Raw genomic sequence first — 18,281 nt, 5'->3', positions numbered from 1 at the left:
CATGAAGCAAGCCATAAACCAAAATCCGGGCATTACCCACATCATACTCTAGAAGTGTGTCATGGGTTATGAGTCATTCAAATATTTACTGAAGACCTACTATGAGTCTGGCACCATGTTAGGCTCACAGAAGAGCACTCGAGTTAATTCTTGAAAGGGGAAGAAATGGGGTTTTCTTTGGCCACATTTCAAGATTGCTTTTATGTTAGTGTGACGGAAAAGGGAAGCAAAATTTTGCTGAGCACCTATTATATGGCCAAACGCTTGTGGGCCTTTTCTGCCGTGACTGCTGTCTGGGGTCAGCTACTGGGTGTGGGCAGATGGTCTAACTCAGCTGTTTAGACATGGCAGGAATGGATTGGTTAGGGATGGGGAATTGTGGAAGAATTACAGTTAGACACGCCAACAGACAGTGTCACCAAAGACATAGCTTCTTCGTCTTCACTCTGTCCATCCTGGGGCTGGGCTCCACCCTGGGCCTGGCTCTGCTGTGGTCAGCAGCAGCCTCTTTTTTCACAACTCATGTGGGAGGGACAGGCTCATGCCTTCAGCAGACATTTCCTTCCAGCTTCTTGGCCAGATCCGGTGTGAGCTCATGCAGAACCCATCACCAACCGGGGGAATGGTGTCCTTGGACCAGTCAGGCCCAACCTTGACTAGGGTCAACTGCCCCCAAATGCTGCTGCAGCTCCATAAGGGGAAAGCAGATGTCGGGGAGCGAAGTACAATGTCCTGTGTACACCCCCATAGGCTTGGAAGCGAAATGACTTGCTCAAAACCAAGTCTCTCTGAAGTCCAGAACACCCATGTTTGTTCTTTTCACTTCACTGTGCTGGTTTCTGAGGCGAAACAAGGGAAGGAAGGATTGGTGAGTGGAATTTCAGGTGCCCTTTTGAGGCAATGGAGCTGCAGGAGGAAACTCTGAGTTTATTTAAGAACCTCCCCCCACCCCCTTCCCCAGCCTTTCCCTTTTCTTCCAGATGGTCTTCACATTCCACTGGGATTTGGGCCATGGGCACCATTCTATAGGTATCAGCTCAGAGCGTCTGAGGTCCTTTCGGTACTTCATTAACAACCCCCTTCTGGCTGGAGCCCATATTCTGGATTTTGCCAAACTGTGGCGAGTGTTACCAGGTTTCAGGATATCTAGGGTCAGCTTGTTTCTTTTCTTTCTTTTTTTTTTTATTACATTATGTTAGTCACCATACAGTACATCCCTGGTTTTTGATGTAAAGTTCGATGATTCATTAGTTGCGTATAACACCCAGTGCACCATGCAATACGTGCCCTCCTTACTACCCATCACCAGCCTATCCCATTCCCCCACCCCCTCCCCTCTGAAGCCCTCAGTTTGTTTCCCAGAGTCCATAGTCTCTCACGGTTCATTCTGCGCAGTCTGTTAGGAGGGGAATCCTAGGAAAGCAATTTGCAGAGATGCTGAGTGAGCAATCGTGTTGTCCTGGGGGGGTGGGGGGCGTGGGAAATGGCGGGGAAAGAAGGGGGCAGCTGTGGGGTGTAGGAACTGTTTGGGAACAAACCTACCTTCCTTTCTTTTCTCTTTTCTTTTTCTTTACTGTTTTCCTTTCTCTCTTTTTCTTTCTTTCTTTTCTTTCTTTCTTTCTTTCTCTTTTTCTTTCTATTCTTTCTTCTTTCTTTCTCTCTTTCTTTCTTTCTTTCTCTCTCTTTTCTCTTTTCTTTTCTTGGTCCCGTTTGAGTTCAAATCAGCCAGAGTCCAAAACAGCTGATCTCCAGGTCATAAACCCTAGTGCAAACTACATGGTCTAAGGTTTATCACCCAGGCCATCAGTCCTTATGAAATATCTCATGCGTCCACAGCTCCGTTTTAGGAGCTGGGGCAGCTCCACGTGACACGATGTGATCCCTGCCTGTGACCTAGATAAGGTTGCTGCACAGACGAACCTTCCCTGGTAACGTTACACAGGGTGCGCTACGTGTGTGAAGGGGGCAGGGGAGACGGTCGTTGCAACAGGACTTTAGAGCAGGGCTTCCCCAGCGACGCTGCCTGGAGCATTTGTCTCTCACAGTGTCCTAGGGGAAAAAAGGGCTTAAGCTAAGGCCAGAAAACTTGCGGGAACATCATCTGGCATATGCTCCTTCAGAGATGTCATTGTACGCGAGGGTCTGACTGGCCCAGAGACACCTCACAGAGACTTCTTAAGGGACCCACTCGCTGAATACTGGGTTTCTTAAATGTATTTGCCTGAGAAATGCCCCTCCTGCCTCAGGGAGAACAAGACCGCTCGGTTAGTGTCCCATGGAACCACACTGCCCTCTTTGGTCAAAACCGGCCAGGACACATAACCAATCAAGGCCCTATGGTGCAAAGGGCCTTCCTCCCTGTAACCTGGGAACAGCCTATGAGGGTGAGGGGCAGAAGTGTGCCACTGAGGCCTCTGCCTCTACCTACCCTCCAATGTCAGCCCTCTGCATGGTCCCCTCTCTCCAGCTCTCTCCCTCGCCTGCCTGCTTAGGCCCCTTAATGTTCGGCCTGCTACTCCCTTGGGCCCCAGAGTAACAGTTTCCCATCCCCCTCCCAGAGCCCAGCCCCAGTGGCTGCACCTTTCCCGAGGCCCTGCGCCCTCCCAGCCTTCCGCCCAAGGGCCAGCACCTCCCTGAGAAGGTCTGACCCCTGGGGACGGAAGGACTGTGGCTTTTCTTCTCTTCCCACCTTCCCTCGGGCCCAGAGCCCATCTGCCTCTCCCTTCCTGCTCCCCCTGCATGCCCTGCACTATCAGGGTGCTGAGAACACAGTCGGAACCGCTTCTCACTCTGGGTGCCCCGAGACCCAGGCTGCTCACCCTCTGGTGAGCACAGAAAACCTGTCTTCAACATTCGGTTCTGGGCTTAACAGAATCAAACTTCTCTTTCTAAAAATAAGACCTAGAGCAGAGAGAGGCCCAAGCAGGCAGGAAGCTCTTCATGTGGCTGCAAGTGCTGGGGGGGGGGGGGGCGCGTTCCTGCCCCTTTCAGGTGCCAGCCCCACAGGGCATTTCTGCCCCCACCTCCAGGCCAGCCAGCATGGGGGTGGGGGTGCTGGGGCGGGTGCTCTTCCTCTGGCAGGGGGTTCAATTAGCAAAGCTGCTACAATCACACCCTGTCCAGGGCCGAGAAGGTTTAATGAAAACCCACAGTTGCTTTGCTCTGTAGCATGAGTTGCTCTTGAGCCCTGGGGTTTTAGATTCAGGAGAGAGCTGTGGTTTGAGAGAAAAAGACCCCAGACCAGGATTTTGGAGATGCCAGGTAGAAATGAAGCCAAGGCTGGCTCTTGGTAACCTGCATATTACAGAACGAGTCCTTGGTCAGGCGCTCATCCAGTGACCCCTGGGATGCCCCCCACCCCCACACCCTTGAGGACTCGCCGTCCTCTCCTGCAGTACCCACCACCCTCATCCTCCTTGTCCCTGTTGCCCAGCAGCCCCTCTAGCACTTCCCAGGCTCTGCCATGTGCCCCTGCACTTCCCTCTGCTCTCCAGGTCCTTCTCCCTACCTCTGCCTGCCTAACTCTAGCCAACTTGCCAGGCTCAGATATGGGTCTCCGATAGACCCATATACTGTGGGTTAAAAACATGGGCTCCGGAAACAACCTGGAGCTTGAGTCTCCGCTCTGCCACTCACTAGCTGCGTGATCTTAACACAGTGGATGGGAGATCCCAGTTGTGGCTAGCTGTGTGGCCTTGGCTAAGTTACCTAACCTCTCTGTGCCTCAGCTTAGTCATCTCTAAAATAATAGAAGAGTGCCTATGTGTCGCGCTTTTCGTGGATGTGGCAGGGATTCCACGGGGGTAACAAAGGTCAGCTCCTGGCACGTGGTAAGTGTACCAGAAACAGTAGCTCTCCAGAGAGGACACATCCGCTCCCCGGTAAACAAGGGCTGCCCTGACGCCCTGCGGCAGTCCCTCCTGCAGTGGTGTCTCCCACTCAGAGGCTCGGCTCACTTCCTCTTCCCTTGCTCTGAACTTTTGGCACAGTCGCCTGGGCCCTGATCCGCTCGGAGTTGCTGACTTCCGTCAGCTCATCTCCACACGTTGATCGCGAGTCCTCAGGGGTCAGAATCTCTCTTCTGATCTTCCTGCAGAGCGACTCATCTGCTCACAACTCCGAGGTGGCCTGACACAGGGCCCTCGTGCTGTGCTCCTGGCCACCCTCCTCTCTGTGCCGTACACCCCACACCCTGGCCGCACTGACTTCCTCCCTGTTCCCCTAAGCAATCCACCCTGCATGCACCAGGCCTCTGCGCAGGGTGGCCGCTAAAGCCCGAAATGCCCGCTCTTGCCTCTTCTCTGTCGGGAAAACTCTTCTCCTGTTCCTTAGCAGTTAGGCCAAATCCCCTTTTCAGGAAGGTCTGTCCCAACCCCAGGGCTTTACCCTCTTTGCCCAGGGCCCTGGCTCAAGTATTTGCGACCTTCTCCAAGGTCCCCAGTGTCCTGCATGAGGTGGGTGACGGGTACTCAGGCCTTTGACTGTGGGTCTGTCTGATTGAGCTGTACAGAGGACAGGAATTCCTGCAGACAGCTTCCAACCCCTCACCTGCCGCTCCCATGCCTTGCTGTATCTGTGTGCTCAGCCCCAGCACACCTGGGAGGCGGTAGCTACGCTCGCTCCCCACCCTCCCTCCTGGACCGCACCTCAGGCTTCTCACCTTCGCGCTGGCCATCATCAGTTCCATCCCACCTTTGTCAAGTCAAAGAGAGAAAAAAAATCACCCATTTGCTTAGAGATCCTACATCCCCATTTTAAGAGGGAAAATAATCCTTAGTTGTGACACATCCCAGGGACACTCTCCGTTGCCATGGTGATTCTTTGACATCACCCTCTTGCAGATTAGAAATGCCTGGCACTTTTCTGAGTCTGGCTTCCCCCAAACAAGGACCCCGGACCTCCTTCCAGGAAGGAGAAAGTGCAATCCCCGCAGGTGTCATCCCTGCCTCGGCTGTCAGAGGTGAAGCTGGTCTGCTGGGTCCGGGTCCCCGTCAGGGCTGGAGAGCAGCATGTATACCTACCCTGTACTTAGCTGAACAACTTCCAGCGAGGGAACACCCGTCGTCAGCGAGCCCCAGGCGGTTCATCCTTTCCGAGGAAAATGATGCATCTTCCTACTTCCGGCCTCTTTCTCCAAATTTTCTCCGGAGTCAGCAAAGCTATATGGAGCACAAGGTCCCTGCAGCTCTGCCTCTGTCACACACACACAGACACTTCCTCTAACACACGTCAGTAAGTGTGGGGTTGTACTCAAGGTGGCAGGTCTCTCCCACGACAAGAACACATTCTGCTCCCCCTCCCCCACCTCCCTCCCCTTTCCCATGAGACTCTCACACGGGTTCGTTCCTTTAGAAGTTTATTTCAGTGAATTAAAAAAAAAATAATTTATGCGACCAGATCAATAAAGACATTATGACATGGGGCAGAGCTTAACTTTCCTGTTTGCTTCTAGATTTTGCAGCCAGGCGAGAAGGTGGCTGAGGGAAACCCAGCCTCATGCTCCGTGGAACCAGGAGATGCCGACGCTGATGGGGTGACTGAGACGTGGTGGCTGATGGGAAGGCTGGGAGGGGGGCTCGGAAGAAGGCCAAATCCCAACTTCTTTTACAGAAATGTCTCTTCTTCGTGTTTTTTTGAATGAGTCAACAGAAGCTCCGTCACATGCCTGTTCCTAATGACCATAAACGTAGCAAGCAGATGCTCAGGAAGATGAGGCAGTAGTCTCAGGGCCTTAGGGGCCTAGTGGGGGAAGACACCTTCCCCCTGAGGCCACCTACTGAGGCCAGCACCCAGGAGAGACCTTGGAGAGTTGGAACCCGAGCCCCAGCACAGCAGTCAGGCTCTCTGGGTTTCTGAATGCTACTGCCTCTTAGCCTGACATTTGCCCCCAACTCCCGAGTTTCCCTAAGAGTCTCAGAGGTGGCTGCTCCCTTGGTCGGCAGAGGGGATGCTTCCTCCAGGAGTCTGAGAACTGAACGTGCTCATAGTCTGTGCTGGGGTCTCAAGGCCAGAACCCCCAGAGCCTGGGGAGATGTGGGGGTTCACTGCTGAGCAGGCGGCGGCAGCAGCCACGGTGGCTCACCTGCGGGAGGCCCTCCAGTCCCCACGGGAGTGGAGACCACAGCTGGCTCACCACCATTGCCCTGCAGCGTGGTTCCCGTGTGAGGTTTTGGCCCGGGGATCACTTTGGTGGCGGGGTTTACTCTCTTAGGGGGTGGTGCAATTTGGTATTAATACATGGATAAATTAGGAATGGGCTTGGGTTACTAGAAACTCACGGACTGATGAAACACCCAGAAAGCACACAGGGAAAGCCTCTGAGAAGCCCCGAGTTTCTCGTGATAAAGTGTGTGCTGTGGTTCAGGCGGCTCCTCTGCAGGTGGCCGGAGGGCCCATGACACGGGACTGCACAGCTGCCCAGGCCTCACGGTACTGCTCACCCTGACTGCCCTCGCCACACCTGCGGAGCTCGAGCCAGGGCCGGTCCTGAACTGAACGTGGCTTCAAGCATCCTTACCCAAAGCCTTCTGAAAGGCAGCACCAAGCAAAATCCAAACTCCCACATCACTGAGCAGTTCTGAGGTCAGTTCACGTTCCTTTTTTGACCTTCCGAGAGAGAAACTTCTGGACACGAAGCTCAGCTGCAGACTTCGAAGACCAGGGCCAGTTCCCCTCACGGGGCGTGCACCTGCTCTCCCTTCACATGCAGAAAAGCATTGCTATGTTCCAGACCTGGGACCACTGTACTTTGAAACCATCTTCTCGTTAGATGCTCCTCAATGAAGGCTCGCACCCCACATGCACCTCAGATCAGCATTATCTCCCTTTGAAGAAGGGCCGGAGCCCCCTCTGTGCCATTCGGGGTCACTTGCCTATGAACTCTCCAAGCACAGGCTTTCAAGCATTTTATGAAATGGGAAAAGACCAAGGCAGCCGCGAGGCCGTCCACATACACATACGCCGTGTGGACGAGGAAAACCCAGCAGTGCGCCCGGCGACACTGGGACCCGGCTTCCCCAAGCTCCTAGCAGCAGAACCCTCAAGGAGCTCATGCATACAGGTCCTACAGAAATAAACTTCGACCCATGCCTGTTCTCTCAAGTTGTCAAGGACAGGCCTTTCCACTGGCCTGTCCCTGCAGGTTCCTCTGTATCAAATGCAGGTATTCAATGACTCTGGGGCAGGGAGAGAGAACTCCTTGCCTGCCCCTGCCCGGCTCCTGGGATGCCGGGATGTGACAGGGGACACAGGCAAGGGGAGAAACACATATGGTGAGGGGCTCCCCAGGTCCTGCTACATGAGGCCATTAACACTGTACCTTGACTCTGAGCCCTCTGGTCTGATAACAGTCTCCGAAAGCACCCTGTGTGCGTTCATGGAATGTCTCTCGGGGAAGACCCCCACCCCTCGTCCATGGGGCCCTCGGTTTTCACTCTGAGGTCTGTGGGGCTGCAGCCCAGGGCAGGGATGAAGGGCTGCACTAGCTACACTCAGGAGGAGCCAAGAGTGTGCTGGAATTTCCCTGAGAGGCCAGGGCTCTGCTGCTCCCTCCCTTTCACAGTTGGTGCCTCCATTCTCCCCCCGCCCCCCCGCAGTTCCCTACATACTCTCTCCACTTGCTTTTTATTTGCACCGTATCTCCTCTAACTTCCTACTTGCCTGGAAAAAAAAAATTTATGCGTAGCACTCATACGCGCCTCATAAATATGGGACATTGTCATAAGTTTAAATTTTAAAACTCTGACATGGGCTAGAGTCTACTAAAGCAGGACCGTGGGGCGAGGCCTAAAGACGTGATGCCTTTGGAGGACCAAAGCATCCACTTTTTCCCTGGGTGGAATCCTGAAGCCACACTGTGGGTGAGAGAGGAGATGGGACACGACGTTCCTACAGGGCAGTGGAGGATGGCGGTCTTCAAAACCCATGCACCTCCACTGCCACTGTCTTCCCCTCATGAATTCTCTCAAAAACACTTGCTACCTGGCATTAGGGTCTATTCCATGAGCCCTTTGTCCCTCATGTACCATCCTGATTAAAGGCTCAGATTAAAGGTGAATTCAAGGTCTTACAATGCCCTTTTAAAGGAAAGGGCTCTGAAAGGAGGAGAAGAGAGAAGGGGGAAAAATGAAATCCTGAAGTGTGGCATCCAGAAGATGGACTCTGGATATACCACATGCCTTTACTCTTGTAAGACACACTAGTCAGCACAACTATTTTGTTAAAGGTTCACACTGATTGTAGGATGCATCTAGATTTTAAGAATACACAGAAAAAAATGTCCACCTTGGGATGCAGGACAGGTGACGGATTTTGAAAGAGATGTCTCGCAATCCTGAAATCTAACCATTTTGAGAGCAGAGGAGCCCATGTAGGACCTGGAAGGTGGAGACACCACGGAATTACTTTATTCTAGCTGAATCCCCGCCTCGAATGCTTTGGAGGGGGATGTTGTGCGGACCGTCACCTGGAGGGTTTGTGTTGGTGAACTCGCACGAACTCAAACAGCTCTGCAGAGGAAGGAGCCCACACATTTTATTACAGCCCCTGCTCACCAAGCCCTGGCAGTCCCCCATACTTCTGCCATTTGGATTTTGGAGGAAAAAAATAATCGTTCGGTTTTCTGGGCCACAGAATACAAGATGGGTCTAGATTGTGAAAGGAGCTTACACACTGAGGCAAGAAAGCGTGCAAATGGGAGCAGGAGTTCTTTACCCTCGGGGTGAACCAGTGCTTGAGACACAGAAGGACCTGAGTTGTCCTGCTGGAGTCCACACTGGCTTACGTTTCTGGCTTTTATTAACTGTGTCCAACTCCAACTTTCATCCTCTCCTGAGAGGGAGAATAATACCTAGGACATCAGTGATTTCCCCCAAGCCATTATTTTTTTCCTCTTAAGATTTCACAGAAGGCCCAGGAGTGGGGCCTAGAGAACGACCAACAAAAGCAAAAGTGTCTGAGAACGACATAATACTGACTTCTCTTTTTTGGTAATAGTTCACGAAACATGCGCCCCTCTCTCCTGAGATACGGTGAGGCATGAGGGGAGGTGGCGAAGGAGCTGTGGGTGGGACACTGTACCGTGTGACATCACGATCATGCAGCCGGTGTCCTACAGGACAGAGACGTGAGAATGAGCACTCAGGGCTCTGGGTTGGCCCCAGGGGGAGGGAGGCAGTGTCCAGGTAAGTGCCCAGCCTCTCAGGAACACTGTCTGTCCAGTTCTTGCAGATCCGTCCCCTGGGGCATGCCATCTTGGCTCTGGCCTTATCCTTCATCCTCCCTCAGCTCGGTGGGTAGGAATTTATACTGTTGTTGGCGGATCTGGGCCAGTTTTTTCCTTGCTTCTTCCAGTTCTCGTTCCTTTTTCAACATTTCCTCCTGGGCGGCAATGATCTAGAAGGAAAGCAACAAGCTGGATGGATCTAAACCTTCCAGGAAACCGCCCTCCCCAACTCCATGCCTGTCTCATGAGCTCCCACAGCCTCTGCTATAGGATGACACAGCAAGACAGCGGGACTAAGTATTTTAGCTCTAGAAACCAGTCTCTGGGCCATACCATGGGTTTTGAGACCAATGACCCGGTTGACCCAAGAAAATAAGCTGACTTCTGGCCACTGATTTAATAGCAAACATCTACCGCGTCCCTACTATGCACCAGATGCTGGTGTAAGCACGTCACGTGGAGCGATCCCCCGTCTTCGTGGCAACACGATGAAGTCATCCCTATCGAGTGTCCCATTTTTCCAGTGAGAAACCTGAAGCTGAGAGATGTGGGTCTACTTCCCTGAACGCCCAGCTAGCGGAGCAGGACCTGGCCAAGTGTTCTTGAAGCGAAAGCTGGAGTCCTTAACCATGTGACAGCTTTCACGTATTTGTTTCGTGCTTCTCAGATATGATCTGAGGAATATTGGTTAGTAGATACCAGGCAAAAAAAGGTCAAGTTTGTGTTCAGGAAAGCCAAACAGCTTTCTCTCAGAGCCTTTCCGAGGCTAATGATCACTGTGATAGTCTGAGGCGGAGGTAGGAGGGCAGGGTTTCCCGCACTTATGTGATCAGTGCCCTTCTTCCTGGAACTTCTCATGGAACTAGTGCATCAAGAAACAGATTCTGGTAGAAATGTATCCAGTGTATTTCCAAACACAGGGAATGGTTCAGGAAGAGCTAAGGAAGGCACAGGGATGAGTAACTTTCCGGCACCGATAAGAAAACCAATCTTGGGCGCCTGGGTGTCTCAGTCGCTGAAGCATCTGCCTTCAGCTCAGGTCATGACCCCAGGGTCCTGGGATTGAGTCCCTCACTGGGCTCCCTGGAGTCGGCTTCTCCCTCTGCCCTTCCCCCGAGCTGCTGCTCGCTCACTCTCCCTCTCATAACAATAAATAAATAAAATCTTAAAGAAAAAAAAAAAACATTCTTGTATAATGGATTTCTATCAACACATACCCCAAACTGCAGGCCCGATTTCCTGAAGTTTGCTGCTCACTACCATATGCTCAAGAACGTAATCCTGCATAGGCCAGAAGCCTGTTTGCTCTTAGAGAAGTTCTGTTAGGGGTTACCATTCATTCTCTCTGTAGGGTCCAATACCTGGAGCAGGGCAACGGCTCCAAATCCATCGTTTTATTTAAATGATAATACTATTGTCTTCCAACTTCTCTTCTTTCCATTTTCTATAACAGAATCCCTGATTTTGGCTGGGCACAGAGCTCCTCAGGAAGAATACTATATTTTCCAGCATCTTTGGCAGCTGGATTGGTTGGCCACGTGACTTAAGGCCTGACCAATGGCACGTGAGAGGAAGCGAGGGTGGTTACTGACCCATCTTGGACCCAACCTGACCCAATGTCTCAGGGATGGTGGGGTAATAAGGCGGATGGAGCCTGGGGCTCAGAAACAAAGGAACCAGGCAACCGTCCACAGAATGCTGGCCGACTGTTTCACAAATGAGAAATACCCCTCCATCCTGTTTAAGTCGCTGTTACTTTGTATCTCTGTTATAACACAAGCCCATCTCCGGAGTAAACAGGTCTGGATTTAATCACAAACCTGAGCAATGCCCCCTACAAACTTTGTTTTCACTACAACATCATCATCATCAGCTTTGCCAAATGCTGCCTTCTGGGCTGCACGAACAAGATTATCTGAGGCTCTTTTCACAGCATTTCCTGCTGCCTGGAGAGGGAGAAAAAAACATACATTATGTCATTAGAAATGGCCAATTTGGAGACAGCAAGAATAGACATGAAAATACAGTTCATGGAACTCTGAATTGATTTATCCTCCTATCATCCAATGATAACACAGGATTTCTCTTTCGATAGTATCCATCTGTCTGTCCAGCCATCCGTCAACTCTACCAATACTGGCGCCTACCTAACCTTAGGTCATTCACAGAGAAATGAGGTACAGCTCCTGGCTCCCAAGGAACACAAACTTCTGAGGGGGGATTATACTTATGTAAAGAGATGACTGGAGCAATGTGAAATGTGTTAACAGAAGGACGCCTGGGGCTTGTCGCTCTGGTCTAGAACACTACCTCCCCGCCCCATCCAATTTAGACAAACTCAAAGACTTGGCTTGGATAGCATTTTTTCTGTCTGCCATGGCCTTACTCACACCTGCCCCACAGCACTCCTGGAGCTGTGTGTGCCGGGCTCTGTGTGGCCCCTCCCACACTTGTGGTTGCCCCTCTCCCTCCTGGATAGTGAGTAACTTGGGGGCAGGGGCTGTGACTTTTGTCTTTGCGTCCCTAGCACCTGGCAAGTGGGTGCCCAGGGCGGGCGCTCATTGAATGCTTCCTGAGGGAAAAAAGGGTAGGAAAGCACAGCCTAACCCTGCATGGGGACACTGGGAGCCCCACAGTAAGTAGGGCTCCACAGGTGTGTTTTTGGAGTCACAGCTGGGCTTTATGCCAAATACTTAAGAACGGGACCATTGCTAGAGACAGGTAAAACAAAGCTTTTCAACGTGAAGATCTTCAGTAAGGGCTACAGCCCACACTGGCTTCCTCTTAATGCTCATGAAGCATGATCCCTGCAGACTTGTCCTCTGCCCCTGAGGTTTGGAATTTTCTTCTAACGGTGGTCCAGGCTTTACTAAGCCTCCCAAATTCCTTGCTCAAGCCCCCTCAGAGTCAAGGACTTGTATGCGGGGATAAGCCATCAGAAAGTTGAGTTCTCAAAGTGACTAGCTTACCTGGTGGGTGATCTAAAGTGACCCACGGGGACGGGGACTATGCAGGCTTGCACAGGAAGGGAAGGGAATGCCGCTGAATATATGACAAGTTCATTCTCAAAGTAGCTTTATGGGGTCAGAGGTCACCACTGCAGTTCCCTGATGCAGAAACTGGGTTGAGTAACTTCTCTGAGACCCTGCAGCTAGTATGCTACAGTGGGGGGGTTCGAACGCAGATTGGGCTAGCCCCAGAGAACCTCTGGGTCATTGCAAGGGACTCAGATGTGACACTACAGCACCCACTTACATCGGTAACGATGACAAGGAGCGCGATGCTGTGCTATGCCTGTCTAAGTCCTTGGGGCTCACACAAGCAGGTGCACATCTCTTGACCTTCGTAAGAGCCAGAGCAGGCATCGCTATCCTGATTGCACAGCTGAGGCAAATGAAGGCCTGGAGCGTTGTGAGTGATCTGTGCTAAGATCTTACTACATGGCAGAGGCAGGACTTGAACCCAGGTCTCTCTTAACTCAGGATATTTTTCCCAGAAGTGTCCCCCAAACCCACAAACCACACATTCACCAACATGTGGCTCCCCACTTTTCCCCTGGGTTTATCCCAGGAGATGAATGAAGGTAAGGGAGGTGGGTGAGAGAGACTCTTCAGAATTTTCAAAATCAAATGAAAGTTCCAAGTGTCGGTGAAGCTGTTCAAATATTTCTGCCATTTATGATTTTATTCATTATATATAAACGTTTTTTTCAGCTACATAAACAGTCTGCATTCTAACACTTCTAATATCTAGGAAATCTAGAAAATTGGAAACAAAATGTCCAAAGTATAAGGAAATTCTGGCATAATCAGGTGATATAATATCATGCAATCATTAAGAACGAGACTCATGAAGAATGGACCAGTTAGCTTTGCACAGAGAAATTATGAGGTCTTTTCTTCAAATCAAAAGCTATGTATGATAAAATGTTAAATGGGGAAAAAGGCAGAATGTCTCTTGCTATGATGACAAGCGGACACAGTTATTTCATATAGACATAAAAACAGGAAGAGAAAAAAATGGTAACATTTGACATGTGAAGAGGTTGAGGCTATGTGATTTTTCCATTCAACATTTCCTTCACTGTGTTTAAAACAGTTCTATAATTAAAACAATCAGGAAACCTTATATGGCCTGGGAGGGATTCTATTATAACCTTCATCACGGGCACGTTCTTTGGGCTCTGGGAAACCTCAGCCACAGTCTTTCAGAAATTCCTCAGTCATTTCTCTTTCCTTCACAAACAGAGCACGAGGGCCCTACTGGGACAGGCACCATCTCAGGTGTGAGAGATATTCAGAGAAAGATGTGGTGCCTGCATCTAAGAAGTTCACGGCCTTGTCAACGACCGATCTAAAAATAAATGTGGTGGTCCCCGGCGACAGGAATCGTAAGAGTGGTCTGGCCAGGGGCTCCGGCAGGATGGAGGAGGAGTCAGGGAGGGCTTCCCAGAAGAGGTGACTCTGGAGATGAGTCACAAAGAACGAGGAGGAGATCAGCAGGCGGGGCGGCCAGGACATTCTGGGTGAGCGAGGGCCCCACGGCATGAGACCAGAAGGCACACATGGAGGATGCGGGTTTGCTGGGGGCAGCAGTAGGATGCATGGCTGTACTGGGCAGAAAATGAGAAATGCGGGACAGAGCTGGCTGATGGAAGGCCTGGTGGGTCATGCCAAGGAAGTGAGACTGTCCCCTTCGGCGACACTTACCCGCTCCAACAGGAGTATTTTCCCACCAGCATCAGTGACCATTACCTGTAGCCGCCTCATGGCCTCTGAATCCTGGTCGGCCTTCACCTTGCAGGCCACAAGCAGCTGAGCCGTGGAAGCAGCGACCTGCTTGGCGGATGAGATGAGCTTCTCCTCACTGGCATGTCCCTGAACGGAGGCGTTGGCCGCCTCACAGAGACTGCTGGTTGCAGCTGCCACCATCCGGGCCTGGGGACAGTCAACAGAGAAGTGACCCAAGGCCCAAACCTCCCTCGGGGGATCCAAAAAGCAAATGGGAAGGAAGGAGAAGGTGACTCACGGCAGAAATCAGCCCCTGTGACCACTGTCCGTCATCAGCAGCATTGGCAGGGATGGAGCCCACCTAAAGAGTGGAGGGTAGAAATCTGTAATGAGTGCGGGAAGGCCCGGGGGGAACTGCAGCCCCTCTACCTCGCTCTGGAACTAGAGAGAAGAACATCTTATCAGGCACACAGCACCACCAGCGTGAGAACGGGACACCCTTTCTGCCGCTCTGAGACTGTGCGCACACGTACTGGCTGGGGTCCGTCTGGGCCCCGAGCACTTGATCTGAAACGTTCGGAATGGCCGCCATTTTGTTGCCAGGTAGAGCGTTTCTGGACAAAGTGCTCAGGAATGACAGATTGGGGCTGTCCTCCCATACCTCTTTCCTCTGCTGACCTTTCTCCATTTCAAACACAGGAGCCACTGAGGCCTCTTCTTTTAAGGGCCAAGGGAAACTTACACCTCTCCTGATTGCTGACCCTAAAGCCCCGCTGTGACTTTCTGGCTGGTGATGGGGGAACAAAAGCAGCTGACAGCAGACCCTTGTCTTAAGGAAATACAGACTACTTTGTTGGGTCGGGAGAGAAGTCAGAGGCTGGACGTCAACATGATCTCCGTTTCTATTTAGAAATCACAGCGACAAGTGAAACATTTTCTGTCCAGATGCAGAGGGAATGGCTTTGGGAGGAAGAACCTTTACATGGTGTGAGGTGCCTGGAGAGGTCAGACAGGAGTACCTCAATTTGAATATGAAATTAAGGATCTGTCAGCAATTATTAGGCACCATACCAAGGCTCAGTGAACATCCGATAAAACCCCAAGGTCCTGTCTATAAGCCTATAGTTCATCCAAGTCCCATGGAGCCTCCTTTACTAACTTCCTAAATGCTTGAGGATAGTCAACAAATGCTTGAACAAGTTAGATTCTCTTATACCTAGCAATTTGGCACACAGTTGGCCCTTTACTGAGAGACTGGAAGTTTTAGGTAGGATATTCTTCTCAATGATCCATTTTCAGTCTTTATATATTGATTGGTCAGCAAGTGCTGAAGTGAGGTCAGCACTCTGCTGCACTATAGGGCGTAAGTGGGAAGCATGAAGGGACAGACTGCATGCCAGTGGGCAGACAGACATACATATGTTAATAATGAACAATACAACACGCGATGGTTTAGAAAGAGGAGCCAAGGTATGTGGGTTGGATTAAGACAAGGTCTAGCTAACAAGAGACTCTGTGGAGGAAGATGGATGGCCGCTGGTTGAGCATAACTTCCTGTCCGTATTACAAGTTCTGAGGTCAAGGCACAATCACATTTACCTACTTGCACACTGACAGCAAAGGCCTTTTAATATCAAACAGAAGTAATTGACAATTATGGTGACCAAACGCCCCAAACCCACAACCTGATAGGATTTCTGTAGTGCCTCCAGATTGGAGAGGCTCTCTGCACGACGCAATTTGGATGGAATCATTGCACGACGTAAGGGCACAACACGTGGAATATTTTAAGTTGGGAGACCCTCCCATGTCCAGCATTAGTCTAATATGCTATTAATCCTTTGGGTCACTGAAACAGAACTATGCTTTCATGGTAATGCAGATGGAATGGGTGACTGGGGATGAGGCAGATCAAAGAAATCTCAGATTTAAAACCAGACTGGCCTTTTGATCAATGGGCTCAGGAAAATGCTAACTGCAGAGTTGGACAGCATTTCGCTACACAGTCCTGAAGAACGGATGGAGCCACTGGAGCTGGAAAACTGTATTACAAAGCCCCTGACTGCGGTGCTCCCATGGCCATCCAGTAGGAAGATATGACAGTTTACATCTTTAAATAGCTTCGTATACAGTGGGAATATCAATGTCTTGTTCAGGACCCGATCGCTGCCCGGAACGGATGCTTTCCTTAACAAGAAGCAGATGATTGGTCCAGAAGCCAAACCCTTCACTCTGGATGTCAGGTTTAAGCCAACAGAGTTTTCAGTCAGATGGGGTAGATGGGCAATTCAGTGAGGGAAGGCCCAGCACTGGTGGCCTCGGGTCAGGCCACAGGCTTTCCCATCTTCTCCTCAGCCTTCAGAGGCTCTCACCGTGCGTATGTTCCAGCACTTGGCTGGCGAGGTTCACCCACCTTTCCTTGGGCCACCAGCTCCCTCTGGGCTGCCGAGGCCGATTTGACCAGGGCACTCGTGGCAGCAGCAATGGATTTAGCAGCTTCCAAAATCTGTTCTTCAAAGTCCAGGGTCTCGTCTGCTTGCTAGAACAGAAGAAAATGACATCACATGCCATTCGCATCCACAAAGGGCGCTTTTTGCCAAACTACTTACTGCTTGGTCACCTGGCTCTTCATCCGTTTATCACTTTTTTGCTGACAAACCACACCCAGGTAGAAAGGCCTAAGCTGGCAAAATGCCTCTCCATTGGCTGCCTCCCGCTAGCTCCATTCTAAAAGGTACAAGCTGCTGGTGGGGGCATTCTACGTAAATTTCAAATCAAGAGATTCTAAGACAGACTATTTTTCTAGGCCAGAAGCTTCAAACGGACATAAATTCACTGTGAATAAAATATGCTCAAATGGTCCCACTGGCATCAATAACCAATATTTAAATAATCAATCATCAAAACCCAAAGAGTGGGCGGTGGTACACTCTTCCAGAGCTTAAGGCTCAAACATGGGTTGAAGAAAGGAAAGGTGGCTATTAGTTGTGAAAAGCCTTATTTTTCTTGTATTTGTAAAAAACGAAAGCAAACAAGCATGTACCCTTTCTGTGGCCGGGCAGGGAGAGTTACGTACCAACCACAGATCCCCAGAGGTGGGAAAGACACTCAGGCGACATGACACGGAGGTGGAGCTGCTCAGCCGCCTGGAGACCTGCGGCCCGGCGCCGCCTGGGGAAGGGCCCTGGCCAACCCCATGCAGGTGTTGTCAGGCCGTGAGGGCTCTGCTCCAAGTTCACCAGCCCCGTGCCCCATGCTGCCAGACACGCCGGGAAGCTGAAGAGAAGCGCTGCTAAGTGTGGCAAGTGTAAGGACCTTGGTCCCGGGCTGCCTGGGACGCAGCATCACTGTCTGGGGTGGTCAGACCCGATGCCCTCCAGGTCCCCTCAGCACTCAGCTTCTGCGAACCTACGTAGGGTTAAGCTCCCCTTTGGTTAAAGAGGGTTGAACACGGGGCTGGTATCTTTCAGGCATTGCAATGATGGTCAGGTGTATCAATCCTTTTCTCTATGTGTTAAGATATATATAAAATTTACCCTTTGAACCAATTTTAAGTGTATAATTCAGTGGCATTAAGTACACCCACAATGTTGTGCAAGAGCAGCTGCTATGTGCCAAGTGTCTTGTTAGGCATTTCCATGTATGTTACTTGTTTAATTCTCACCAAGCAAGAGAAAAACAAATCTTATACTGTATCGTCATTCTTATATTCACAGTGAGAAAACTGAGGCTCAAGGAGGTCGAGTGTTAGGACAAGGTCATGCGGCAGCATGAATTCAGACTCCAAACCAGATCTAAACCTCAATCTCTCTGACTCCATAATGATATGTTTTTACTAACCTGATCACCCCTGGGGCATCAGTGAGGATTAACTTTGTGTCAGAGTCTCAGAGTTGGCCACTAACGGTCCCATACAAAACATCGGGAAGGATGGATACATAGATACATTTTTTTTCTAGTTCCTATTCATTATGGCTGCATCTTGAACTATGAGAGATGCCAAGCTCATTTTTACTTTTATAACTCTACTGTTATCAAAATAACATTTCAGTGCACATCTAGTAATCTGACAAATGATGCCAGCATTTTAGAAGTTCTTGGACAGAAGCCATATATTCTTTCTTATCTGACAAAGTCTTGCTCTGGGAGCATTCAGGACAGAAATGGATTCAGCTGCAGTGGATTCATTTAGGAGTAGTGGAGTTTATAGTACTGGGCTCTGATATCTATGATATATTCGGTGACCTTGAATTAAGAGCCTTTTTGGAAATTCATTCTACAAAAGAAACTCAAGTGTGTAACAGATTAAGGCACCAGGGAAATCATGT

At 50.5% G+C, this 18,281-nt stretch overlaps 1 protein-coding gene across 18 annotated transcripts in view; it reads right to left on the bottom strand.

Annotated features, from left to right (window-relative positions):
* Nucleotides 1-5,343: 5,343 nt before the first annotated feature.
* The window catches only part of TLN2 (talin 2), a 416,400-nt gene continuing 403,462 nt past the window's right edge, over nucleotides 5,344-18,281 (bottom strand). For all 18 annotated transcript variants that reach the window (XM_057306201.1, XM_048219866.2, XM_048219865.2 and 15 more), the window contains 5 exons: nucleotides 16,367-16,492; nucleotides 14,252-14,314; nucleotides 13,978-14,160; nucleotides 11,044-11,169; nucleotides 5,344-9,393 (listed from right to left, as the gene is read on the bottom strand). In XM_057306201.1, the coding sequence (XP_057162184.1) occupies nucleotides 9,265-9,393; nucleotides 11,044-11,169; nucleotides 13,978-14,160; nucleotides 14,252-14,314; nucleotides 16,367-16,492 (627 nt within the window). In that variant the 3' untranslated portion in view covers nucleotides 5,344-9,264. The remainder of the gene's footprint in view (nucleotides 9,394-11,043; nucleotides 11,170-13,977; nucleotides 14,161-14,251; nucleotides 14,315-16,366; nucleotides 16,493-18,281) is intronic.

This window comes from Ursus arctos, unplaced genomic scaffold (genome assembly GCF_023065955.2).
Source record: "Ursus arctos isolate Adak ecotype North America unplaced genomic scaffold, UrsArc2.0 scaffold_36, whole genome shotgun sequence".
Lineage (NCBI taxonomy): Eukaryota > Metazoa > Chordata > Mammalia > Carnivora > Ursidae > Ursus > Ursus arctos.
The sequence above is the reverse complement of the archived record's forward strand: the minus strand, read 5'-3'. Positions and strand labels throughout refer to the sequence as shown.